General features: G+C 36.3%; 1 protein-coding gene across 2 annotated transcripts in view; it reads right to left on the reverse strand.

Moving 5' to 3' along the window:
- Positions 1-12,526, reverse strand: part of RSF1 (remodeling and spacing factor 1) — a 160,280-nt gene that overhangs the window by 34,733 nt on the left and 113,021 nt on the right. Inside the window, exon 6 of one of the 2 annotated variants that reach the window (XM_058446643.1) lies at positions 1,517-3,282. In XM_058446643.1, the coding sequence (XP_058302626.1) occupies positions 1,517-3,282 (1,766 nt within the window). Of the gene's footprint in view, positions 1-1,507; positions 3,283-12,526 lie in introns of both variants that reach the window. The other variant, XM_032167000.2, reaches the window with a different exon arrangement.

A 12,526-nucleotide genomic window follows, 5' to 3' on the forward strand; every position in this document is an offset into this window, starting at 1 on the left:
GTATTAGAGCTAAATTTTAAATTTTAAATAAGCCAGAGTGCATATAAAAATCCTGACAAACGTAAAAATATATACATTCAGAGAGCAAATTTATAATGTGATTAACAGCTTTTTATTGCATAGTTTTATACTCTTTTAACTTGTATTTTAGTTTATTCCTACACTATAGGTCTCCAGCAAAGAACAAAATAAGTCTAACAACAAAAGAGGAAACTTAAAAAAAAATTAAAAATTCAGTATCTCAGGGAACACAGGATCACTTACAATGAAGAATGATCTGATCGTTTAAATACATTAAAAAGAAAAGTAGCACTTTTGATTACGATAAATTCCCACAGACTAGCAAAAGACTTGTAAAATATTTTGCTTAAAATAACAGGGTCATAGTTATGATGAATAATACCAATAATAACGAGTAAAATGGGGAAAACAGGCACTGTCATACACTGTAATAAGATGCTATATTAATGGAGCCTTTTGGAGGGCAACGTGGAAGTAGCTATCAAAACTTAAAATATACATGTCCCTTGACCCAGCAATTCCAATTCTAGGAGTCTATTCTAAAGAAATACTCACTCATGTCCAAAAGGATCTTCAATGCAGCATTGCCTGTAATAGTGAAAAATTGGAAACAACCTAAATGTCAATCAGTAAGTGAGTGGTTAAATAAACTGAGGTATATCCACACTATGGAGTACTGTGTGGCCATTAACAAGCAAAAGAGATACTATATCTACGGACACGAAAAGTTCAGAGACACTTTAAGTGAAAAACTCACAGAAAAATGAACATATTTGATCCAATTTCTTTTTTAAATAAGTAAATATTTATGAACATCCACATAAATGCATGAAAAAGGACTGGAGGGTCAGGCACGGTGGCTCACGCCTGTAATCCCAGCACCTGGGGAGGCCGAGGTGGACGGATCACCAGGTCAAGAGATCGAGATCATCCTGGCCAACATGGCGAAAACCCACCTCTACTAAAAATACAAAAATTAGCTGGGTGTGGTGGCGCGCTCCTGTAGTCCCAGCTACTTGGGAGACTGAGGCAAGAGAATCGCTTGAACCAGGGAGGCAGAGGTTGCAGTGAGCCGAGATAGTGCCATTGCACTCCAGCCTGGCGACAGAGCGAGATTCTGTCTCACAAAAAAAAAAAAAAAAAAAGACTGGAAAGATACTATACCCCAAACTGTTAATAGTGGCAATTATCCCCAAACTGTTAATAGTGGCAACGGGAATTCTCATTCTATAATTCTACAGGTTGGATATTATTTGAATAGTTTACAAGAAGAATATATTCCTATACTATTTTAATTTCTTAAAAAAGTTAAAAGATGACAAGAATATAGAGTATAAGTAAGAGTATAAAGTCTGAAAAGGTATCTCAGACAGAGGAAGAAAGATACTTTTTCAGTTGTCTTTGATGACTAAGTTTTAGACAAAACCAAAAAACCTATTAATATATAGAGACAAATATTTTTAATTAAGATTAAGACAAGTTTTACCTTGCTTACTTTAGAATTTGTATCTTTCTCTGATTTTTTCAAAATTTCCTTTTTGTCAGTTTTTTGCAAAGCTGTTGACTCTTCTTCCACCTCATCTTCTCCTTCCCCTCTTTTTTTATCAGCTTTCTGATCTCTGATCTCAGCCACTTTTGCAGTGGGTCTAGATATTCTTGGAGATCTTCTTAAAGTACGACCCACATTTGTTTTCTCCTCTTCCTTTTCTGTCTTCTCTTGCTTGTTTTCTGGTTCTAGAACTTTGGGGGGAGAATCAGGCTTCTTTTTCCGACTTGATATCCTGATTGTTAATTTGATGCCCTCTTTCTGCCTTTCAGAGGTTATCTCTGTATTTTCTGAGGCAGTGGTTTCTTCTTCAGGAACCAACTTATATTTGAATTTGCTTTTTTGCATAGAACCCTTTGTCTCAGAAGGCTCCTCTACGCCAGAGGTCTGGGCATTGTCTAGATTATCTATTTCTACCTTTGTGAACTCAGAATCCTCTTTTAGGGTTTCTAGGTCTACTTTTTTCACAGACTGACCACCAACAGTACCTGTACTCTGGCATTCTACCACTTCTTTTTCTGAGGCTAGTTTCTCACAGTGGTCAATGATATTAGATGGTGGAGAAGTTTCAGCTGCCTCAGGAGAGCCAGGCTTTTCTGACTCTAGAGCACTCTTTGGAACTTCTTCTGGTATTGGACTCAATCTTTGTGCGTCCTTATCAAGAAAAGTCTTTTTTGACTTCTCTAACTTTTCAAGACATTCTAGGATTGGTGGGCGCTTATCCTTCTTAGTTTTGGGAGACTTCTCTTCACCCTTCATGGTACATGACTCAGTGGAAGATAAAGCAGTTTTTAAAGAGAGATCTTTTGCCATCTCAGAAGACTCAAGAGAAGTTTCCATTTCTGGAGGACCGGGTTCCTCTATTTGTGCTTTTTGACTATGGATCTCTAAGACTGATATTGAACTATCTGCATCTTTCCTCAAAGGGGCTGTTTCTTTCTCAAGCTCACCTGTTTTCATATTTGTTATGACAGAATTTAAGGACTCTGTTCCATTTCCCTCCATGATGATATTTCTGTCTTTAGAGGGGCTATAGCTCTCTTCCTTTGTCTCATAAAACTTTGTCTCTATTGGTTCTGTCTTAAAATTTGGAGCTACCCTTTCATCACTAACTTCTCCATTTACCAGCTGTTTCCCTTCATGACCCAAAGCAGTGATTGTAGAGATCCTTTTACAAGTCTCTTCCTCTTGTTTTATTTCATCTTTCAAAAACTCTTTCGTTGGAGTAACCGATTTACACAAAGGTCCCTTGACTGGACTGTCAAAATCATCACTCAGTTTAATTTCTCGTTTTTTTAGTGGTATCTTGGCCTGCTGGTCATTTTTAAGTTTCTCAGTTTCTTCAGTAGATTTCTCAGTAATTTCGTGAGAAGATTTAATATTGCCACCAAATTCGATCCTTTCAGGCTCCTGTGCCACTGGCTTCTCCATGCTACTTTTGGTATCTTTAGGATCTACTCTACATTCCTTCACCTCAACTTTAATGGGTTTGACATTTTCCTTGAAGGAATCACTTTCTTCTTTGATAATCTTTTTTTCTTCATTTTCTGGCAAAGGTTTTTCTAGCTTCACTATGACTGGCAGTTTCACAAGTTCCTTTTCATCTTCTTTTTCTTTTTTCACAGTAGTCTCTTCTAGAACATTGGCTGTAGAACGGTTTTCTAAATCCATAGGCTGCTCCTCACTTTTCATCTTTTCACTTTCTTTCTGTTCCTCTAAAAATCAGAAAAAGTTTAATTACATGAATAGAAACTTTCAAGGCTATAAAATATAAGACTTAGTATAATGTATATTTCCATTTAAACCTTCTGTTTTAAAAGAGGTGGCCTCTGTCATTGGATATTTGACAATAAAAAATAAAATCTGACAATGAAGAAAATTACAAAAGCTTTGAAATACAACTTCTAGATATTAAAAAAACATTTAGAAAAATTTAGGTTTCTGCTTTTTACTTTTTGTTTTGGTGTTCTCAATGGATTGCAAATATTTATGCAGTTCAAATAATTTATTCAAATTCAAGAGATGGCTTAAAAACATAAAATTGAAAATGCTACCTAAAACATTTCCAGAAGACCATATTTGTTTTAAAAACTGACAACTGTTAAAAGAACTGAGCACTTCATTTCACTGAGGTACCAGGAACACGGCAGTGGGAAAATGAAAAATATAGAAAGACAAAAAGCCCATATCCTATTACCCAGAGGCAATCACTAGTAATATTTTAGGTTACTTTCTTCTGGTCTTGCATATTTTTCACTAAGTTGGTATCATGTTGCCTCAATTTATTCATTGAAACACTGGCACTTTCTTATGATACTTTTATAAAATGATGCCTTTTATAAAAATTGAGTTTAATAATTATATAACATTCCTCAATGTGATCATATTACAATTTACTTTATCAAATGCCACCACTGAACATTTCAGAAGTTAGTACTATACAAAGAAACTGTTTAGATTTATCTGTCAATTCTTCTTTATACCCTATTGGCTATATATTTTCAACTTTTATGGAGTACCTAATACTAGTGCAGATTTAAACATAACCAAAGCTATATTCAGTAAACAGCATAATCTCCGAATAGGATTATAGAGACTGCATTCCAGAATTCATTGACTACTAATTTTACATACATTTTTAATCCCTTCACCTTATCCTTGCTACTGAAAAACCTAATTCTAAACAAAGTTCTACTAAGACGTAAATTTTTTTCCTAAAATTTTGAAATCATTCTCATCAAGTTGATAAACCAGTTAGGATATATTTCATGGGAATAATGGGATGGAAAGAAGTGAGAAGATAAAGCAGGATACGTTTTTTGAAATGAAAATTGAACCACCATTTCTTTTACTTCCAATGATGTTGCAAATAAAAAAGCCAAGAACCATTTAGAACCATTCAGTGTCTGAGAGTTAAGCAAATGTAATCAGTATTTCTTCCTTCTTTACAAAGTCAGTGCCATAGGGAATGCTGCTAAAATATTTCAAGAGATGACAGTAAAAAAAATTTTTTTAATTCAATATATAAAATAGTCCTACAGCATAAATAAGGTAAGAAAAAAACAGAGATGACAGTAATTACCTAAGTTGTATGTTTTCTCTTTCCCACTGATAAAACAGGTTTAATAAATTCTCATTTATTGAGATTAGCTAGTATATCAGGAAATTTAACTAAATGAATACCTTAACAGTTAAAATACTGATTACTATCTTTAAAAATAACTTCAATCGCCATGTGCGATGGCTCACGCCTTTAATCCCAGCACTTTGGGAGGCCAAGTTGGGCGGATCGCTTGAGCTCAGGAGTTTGAGACCAGCCTGGACAGCATGGTGAAACTCTGTCTCTACAAAAAATATAAAAAGTAGTCGGGGCATGGTGGTGTGTGCTTGTAGTTCCAGCTACTAGGTAGGCTGAGGTGGAAGGATCACTGGAGCCCAGGAGTTCAAGGTTAACCTTGACCCCTGATCATGCCACTGCATTCCAGCCTGGGTACATTTCAGCCTGGGTGACAGAGTGAGATCCTGTCTCAAAAAAAGAAACAAATAAAACAAAAAAAACTTCAACCCAATACTAAGTGTGTGCTAAACACAAGTTAATATTTTTTATCTCTATTCTATGGTTCAGAAAGTATCTAAAGATTTCATCATGACCCTGATCCAACGTAAAATAAGTTGCTCAGTTTCTTCAGATTTCTCCACATTTTAATTCGAAGGTAACTGATCTTGGTTTGAGTAACAACACAGCAAAATAAAACAAGAAATGACATTAGGTTCAAGATTCCCAGGTTCACTAACCCTATAGCTAGTGATGCAACTTTGGGTGTGTCACAAACTCACTGATCTTTCTTCATCTATAAATAAAGCAGCTGGACTAAATAACCTCAACTATTATTCTTCGCTGGTGTTATATTTCTTTTATTCTAAAAATGTTAAATTCTTGGTTTTTTGTGTGTTTGGCTTGGCTTTTTTTTTTTTTTTTTTTTTTTTTTGAGACGAAGTTTCGCTCTTGTTGCCCAGGCTGGAGTGCAATGGCACGATCTTGGCTCACCACAACCTCCACTTCCTGGGTTCAAGCGATTCTCTTGCCTCAGCCTCCCGAGTAGCTGGGATTACAGGCATGTGCCACTACGCCCGGCTAATTTTGTATATTTAGTAGAGACGGGGTTTCTCCATGTTGGTCAGGCTGGTCTCGAACTCCTGACTGCAGGTGATCCGCCCACCTTGGCCTCCCAAAATGCTGGGATTACAGGTGTGAGCCACTGCGCCCAGCTGGCTTGGTTCTTTTAAGAGAAAAAAATGACAACAATTAATATTCTAGCTCCTCTAAATTAAATAAATACGTTTCCAAAATAGTGTAGAGAAAGGAAGAACTAGGACAGAATATGAACCTTTAAGCACTATAATAATTAGTAAAAAGGTCAGTTACACAAGCATTTTCCCAAAGTTTGTCAAAAGAAAGTTGTAAAAGAGCATATAAATGAGTTTAAAAGGCATAAAATTTGAAGTGACCAAAGGAAAAATTCACTCCAAAAATTGAAACACAGCATCACATTTCTTCACAAATGAGGTGACTCCAGAGAAGTGGTAGCTACTGTGGGTTTTTAAAGGTGATTCATTCATTTACTCAACAAATATTTATTGATCACTTATGTGCTTTCTCCACCACCCCTAGCAGAATCACTCTGTAATGATACATTTAATATTCTATATAAGTTAACAGTAGAAGACACTGAGTTGTCTGCCGATTATCTATTCTCTTCTTCTTTCTTACAAACAGAACTTATTTTGTTCAGGAAGGCACTTGCCTCCTCAAACACCTTAAAGCTGTGAGTCATGTGATCCAGTTATGACCAATGACATGCATGACGAAGTCGTGGGTGAGAAGGGAGTCAGCTGACTGGTGCCTTTTGCCCTTTTCCCTTCTTTGGGTCTAGATTCTATACACGATACCTGGAGAAGGAGCTGTGGTCCCAGCTACGTGGGAGGATTGCTTGAGCCCGGGAAGTCAAGGCTGTAGTGAGCTATGATTGCACTACTGCACTCTTGCTGGGGCGACAAAGCAAGACCCTGTCTCAAAAAAAAAAAAAACCAAAAAAACCCAACAAACCAACAAAAACACCCACCACACAAATAAAATGTTGGATATACAAGTGTTTTATACTATTCTTTATTTGAACGATTTCATTAAAAATTAAGACTCTCAGCCAGGTGCGGTGGCTCATGCCTGTAATCCCAGCACTTTGGGAGGCCAAGGTGGGTGGATCACAAAGGTCAACACGGTGAAACCTCGTCTCTACTAAAAATACAAAATTAGCAGGGTGGGGTGGTGTGGGCCTGTAGTCCCAGCTACTTGGGAGGCTGAGGCAGGACAATGGCTTGAACCCGGAGGCAGAGGCTGCAGTGAGCTGAGATTGCCCCACTGCACTCCAGCCTGGCGACAGAGGGAGACTCTGTCTCAAAAAAAAAAAAAAAAAAAAAAAATTAAGACTCTCAAAGAGTCAGACAAACCTTAACGCTCTTGTGTCACCTCCACCTTGGCCAGCTGTGGGACCTTTAGAAAATTACTTGAAACTTTCTAAGTCTCTTTAGATTCTAAGCTCTTTAAAACTGAAACATAAATATCTATACCTCAAGGAGGAGCTGTGAGGATTTTTTTTTTCTTTTTATCTTAGGGGACTTTTTGAAAATGGAGCATGCAAAGTACTTTTACACAGTACTTGGGAGCTATTATTAATTATTTGGCCCCATCTTTTTACCAGAAACTTCAGCCACATCGGAAAATTCAGTTTCCCAAAGCTGCCATCACTTTTTTGTTTTACTCTGTTAACTCTGCCTAGTAAGCAACTGCTATTTTGTACCTTTTAAGATTCCTCACTTTCCTAATTTTTTTTTTAACTTTTACTTTAGGTTCAAGGGTATGTGTGCAGGTTTGTTATACAGGTAAATTGCGTGTCATGAGGGTTTGACGTACAGATTATTTTGTCATCCAGGCAATAATAAACATAGTATCTGAGAGGTAGTTTTTTGATCCTGACCCTCCTCCCACCCTCCACCCACTTTCCTAATTTGCAAAACAACTAAAATAACAAGCACAATCTCCTGGGTTGCCAATGATTGCATACAATACTACATAGAAGGCCTTCAGAAGAGTAATACCAGGCAATCACTCAATGTTTGCCAACATTATTATATTATAGGCAAGATCTTACCTTCCTCAAGCCCAGTTACAATATCACTCCATTTTATAATTTTATCTGATCCTTTCCCTATAAGGAATTAATGGCTCCTTTTCTTGTGTTTGCACATTGCTTTATAGAGACTTCTATAGTAGCACTTACTGCCCAGAATTATAATTATTTATTTACAAATCTATGTATCCTACCAGTCTTATGAACTACTCTGGGGCAGAATCATGGATTATTCAACTGCAGTAAGATACTCAAACATGTGCTGACTAAATTGAATAAACTGAAACGGTAACAAACGCTAGTCTAAATGTTGGCAAATAACATCAGTACTTTTCACGAGGTAGCTTTTACTAACAGGAAGTCTTATGTAGACTGTAAAGCAATATTTAATTAAAAATTCTATGAAGCATATTTCACCAACTTACAAAGTGAGATTTGGGCAAGGACATGATACATTTAACAGATGCTAAGGTATACTGCATTGAAGAAGGATTAATAAATGCATTTACTTAAAAGACCATTTAAAATCTAAGCTAAAACTAAAGATCCCAAAACAAAATTAGCCATGGATGTCAACCAACAATGCAGAGGCTGAAATGTTCAAACTCCACTCGTAATCAAAGAAATTAAAATTCAAAAAGCAGTGAGATTTTTAATTTAACCAATCAGCAAAGTTTATATTTAGTTATAATGTTCAAAGCTCCTAGATGTGGCAAAAGGAATTATGCTCATACACTGGTAGTATTAGCATAAATTAGGTAAAACCATTCAATAACTATTCAATAAATATTTACTGAGTACTTGCTTTACACTTGGAAACCTCATTAAAGAATTTTTCAAAGATAGGGAAACTATCATGTAGCATGTTAAGTACAAAAAGTAGAAAATAAAACTCATTTTTCATGTAATCCTAATTCACATAAATAAACCAATAAATCCGTAACCACACCTAGAATAATGACTAGAAAGAAACAGAACACAATGTTAACAGTATTGTTGCATCTTGATAATAGGATAACAACTAACTTTTATTTTTTGCTTTACACTTTCCCAAGTTTTCTATAGTAAACATGTAATACCTTTTTAACTAGATAAATAAGAAACCCAGTGTGTTTAATACAGGGAGTGGAGTGACAGGATCAGATCTGCACTTCAGCAAAGGTACTCTTGGCCAGGCATGTTGGCTCACGCCTGTAATCCCAGCACTTTGGTAGGCCAAGATGGACAGATCATTTGAGCCCAGGAGTTTGAGACCAGCCTGAGCAACATAATAAAACCTGTCTCAACCAAATACAGAAAAATTTGCCAGGCATGGTGGTGCACACCTGTAGTTCCATGTAGTTCCAGCTATACTAGAGGCTGAGGTGGGAGGATCACCTGAGCCCAGGGAAGCTGAGACTGCAGTGAGCCATGGCCACGCCAGTGCACTCCAGTCTGGAAAACAAAGTGAAACTCTGTCCTCAAAAAATCCCCAAAATCAAAAAAAGCCAGTGATGTCTATTTTAAGCTAAGGCCAATCCTTCCATTAATGCTTTGCATTTCATATCCTCTAGCCTACTCAGAAAGAGTTTTAATCAAAGTTTCATCATCTCTTGTTTTAATGAGCTCTCACTAGCTGTAGTATTGACAACAGATTCAAGTGAATGAAGACAGAAACAAGAATAGTTAAAGAATTATTGCAAGAGAACTAATTATAAAAGCTCTTCAAGGCCATCCCATTTTATTCGGATTGAAAACCAAAGTTGTCAATAAAGCACAAGGCCATGCACAATTGGCATGTCCCTCTCCCCCCTCTTTCAGAGCCTTACCTGCCTGACCTCTTTCTTCCCCTATTACAAATAGTCCCCACTCATTCTGCTTCAGCTATATTGCTAACCTTGCTTTTTCTATGAAACAGACCAGCAAACTTTCCATAAAGGGTCAGAGTAAATATTATTAGCTTCCCAAGCCATGGAGTCTGTCACAGCTACTCAAGTCTACCATTGTAGTGAAAAAGGAGTCATTGACAATCAAATATTAAATGAATAAATAAAATTTAATTAATAAAACAGGTGGCACAGGCCAGATTTGTAAGATAAACCCTGGTCAGTCAATCTTTGCTCTAACATAGTAAGTAAGCAGGGTTGTGCCACCTCAGGGTCCTGCCTGTTTTTGTCAGCATAAAAATCCTTTTTCTCTGGTATTTGCATGGCTTGCTCTCTCAGATCCTTTAGGACTCTATTCAAGTACCTACTCTTCCATGAGTCATTTTCTAGCAACTCAATCTAAAATTATGCCCCACTCTCTTCCCCAAATTATTTTCCTTCCATACCTCCTTATCACCATCTACAATGTATATTTTATTTACTAATCTTGTTTATTGTTTGATAATTATGACATGTAACCTCCATGATGAGAAAAATTTGACTGATTTTGTTCACGGCTACATTCACAATACTGAAGATAGTGCATGACAAATTGCATATACTCAATAAATATTTGTTGACTGAAATGAGTGAAATATGACAGGTGAAATATCACCTGTGTCTAAGAGTATAGTCTGCAACTGAAGTTCTGTTTGCCAAAGAAACTTTCACCATTTTGAAAATGTCAACAGACTTAACAGTTTCCAAAATGGGTTCAAATACTGAAATTATCATTTGATACTATCAAGATGCACATAATAGAAAATTTTATGCAAGCTGCCTGCACCATTTTGCTGTATGATAAAGGGATCTGAATTTGTGCCAATTCTTTTTTATTTTATTTTTTATTTTTAGAGACAATGTCTTGCTCTGTCACCTAGGCTGGAGTGCACTGGTATGATCATACCTCACTATAACCTCAAACTTCTGAGCTCAAGCAACCCTCCTGCCTAAGCCTCCTGAGTAACTGGAACTATAAGCAAAACTCATCACGCCAGGCTAATCCAAAGTGCTGGGATTACAGGCATGAGCCACTGCACCTGACCAGTGACAATTCTTATAACTTACTTTAAAATTTCATGGTACTTACTTGACAAAGGTATCAAGAATTTTTTAATGATTAAGTATAGCAAAGAAAACCACACAAAACAAATGCATAGCTTAATACAGTAGAAGGCAAAAATGAAAAAGAAATTTAGCAGCTACCCCAAGAGAGCTATACATGCCTTTTCTAATAATAATTCTCTTCTTTACCAAAAATAACTATTAATCTGACTTTTTTAAATTAAAAAAAATTTGTTGACAAGTAAAAACTGTATATATGGCACACAAAATGATGTTTTGAAATATAAATACGGTGTAGAATGGTTAGATCAAGCTAGTTAACATATGTACTACCTCACAATATAATTTTTTTTTTGTAGTGAAAACACTTAAAATCTATTTGGCAATTTTAGGCATACAGTGTTATTAACCAGTCACCACATAGCACACACCTCTTGAACTTATTCCTTATTTTGTTGTTAGTTTAGTTTTACAAGTTTATTTTCTTTTTAAAGACACGTTAATGTTACCCCTCTATCCCTTATTTCTCTTGCAATTTATTTTTTCAAGACACCAAATCCACCGTTCTACAGTTTCTAGATACTGTAGACTACATTCCCATGTTTCTTTGTTTATCCTGTGAATCATCCCTTCAACATATTCAGGTTCAATTTCTGTGGCAAAACTACTTCTCTGGTGTTGAGGAGTTCTTTATTAAGAGGCATATGATATCTGGTTATTTCTCAAATTAGCAGATGTTGATGCTCAATATAAAAACTTAATTTATTAGCAACTTCAGAATGATGACATTCCCATTCTATCATTCATTCATCTGTGACTAGTTGGAATACTTTTATAAAAACAAAAGTACTTTACTCATTTACTATCTTGTTACATAGTGGTAAAGTTCATATACAAAAGGAAGGATAAGTATTTGACTATCTTGAGTCATTTTAACATGACTCTGATAACTTCCTTACTACCTGGAGTGACAAGATGATTCCTAGCTTATCATGCTGCATAACTGAAATCAACCATTTTTCCGATTTTTTAATTGGTTTAGTTTTATGGGAAGTTGTATTTCAAGACCACGATCTGGGCACTGAGGATGCTCACAGGTACTGGGTTTACCAATGTTTCTAAGCCTTTTCAGTAAACAGGGTTAGGAAATACACACATACACACACCCCCGCCCCCTCCGCCACCCCCAACAAACACACATTTTTTACAAAAAAAAAAAAAAAAAAAAAAAAAAGACAAAACGAAACTCATGAGTTCATTCTGATAGTTCATGTTTTCTTAATCTTTTCTAGCTTACATATTATTTGCTTTTCCCACAGTGAAAATCTTGGTTTTCAAGGACACACACGATACAATTAAGATATCATACTATTTTGTCTCAAATTATATACAAAACATTTTCAGAGTAACAATACTGATACCATTACCAATGTCATTAAAGAAAAGTTAAAAAGTTTGTGTATGTGGCCAGGTGCAGTGGCTCAAGTCTGTAATCCCAGCACTTTGGAGACCGAGGCGAGCGGATCACAAGGTCAGGAGTTTGAGACCAGCCTGGCCAACATGGTGAAACACCGTCTGTACTAAAAATACAAAAAAATTAGCCAGGCATGGTTGCAGGTGCCTGTAATCCCAGCTACTTAGGAGGCTGAGGCAGGAGAATCACTTGTACCTGGGAGGTAGAGGTTGCAGTGAGCCCAGATCGAGCCATTGCACTCCAGCCTGGCAAGAAGAGTAAAAGTCCGTCTCAAAAACAAACAAACAAACAAACTTCAAAAGTGCACTCTCACCCTACTTTCCCTAAT

This window comes from Hylobates moloch, unplaced genomic scaffold (genome assembly GCF_009828535.3).
Source record: "Hylobates moloch isolate HMO894 unplaced genomic scaffold, HMol_V3 SCAFFOLD_11, whole genome shotgun sequence".
Taxonomy (NCBI): domain Eukaryota; kingdom Metazoa; phylum Chordata; class Mammalia; order Primates; family Hylobatidae; genus Hylobates; species Hylobates moloch.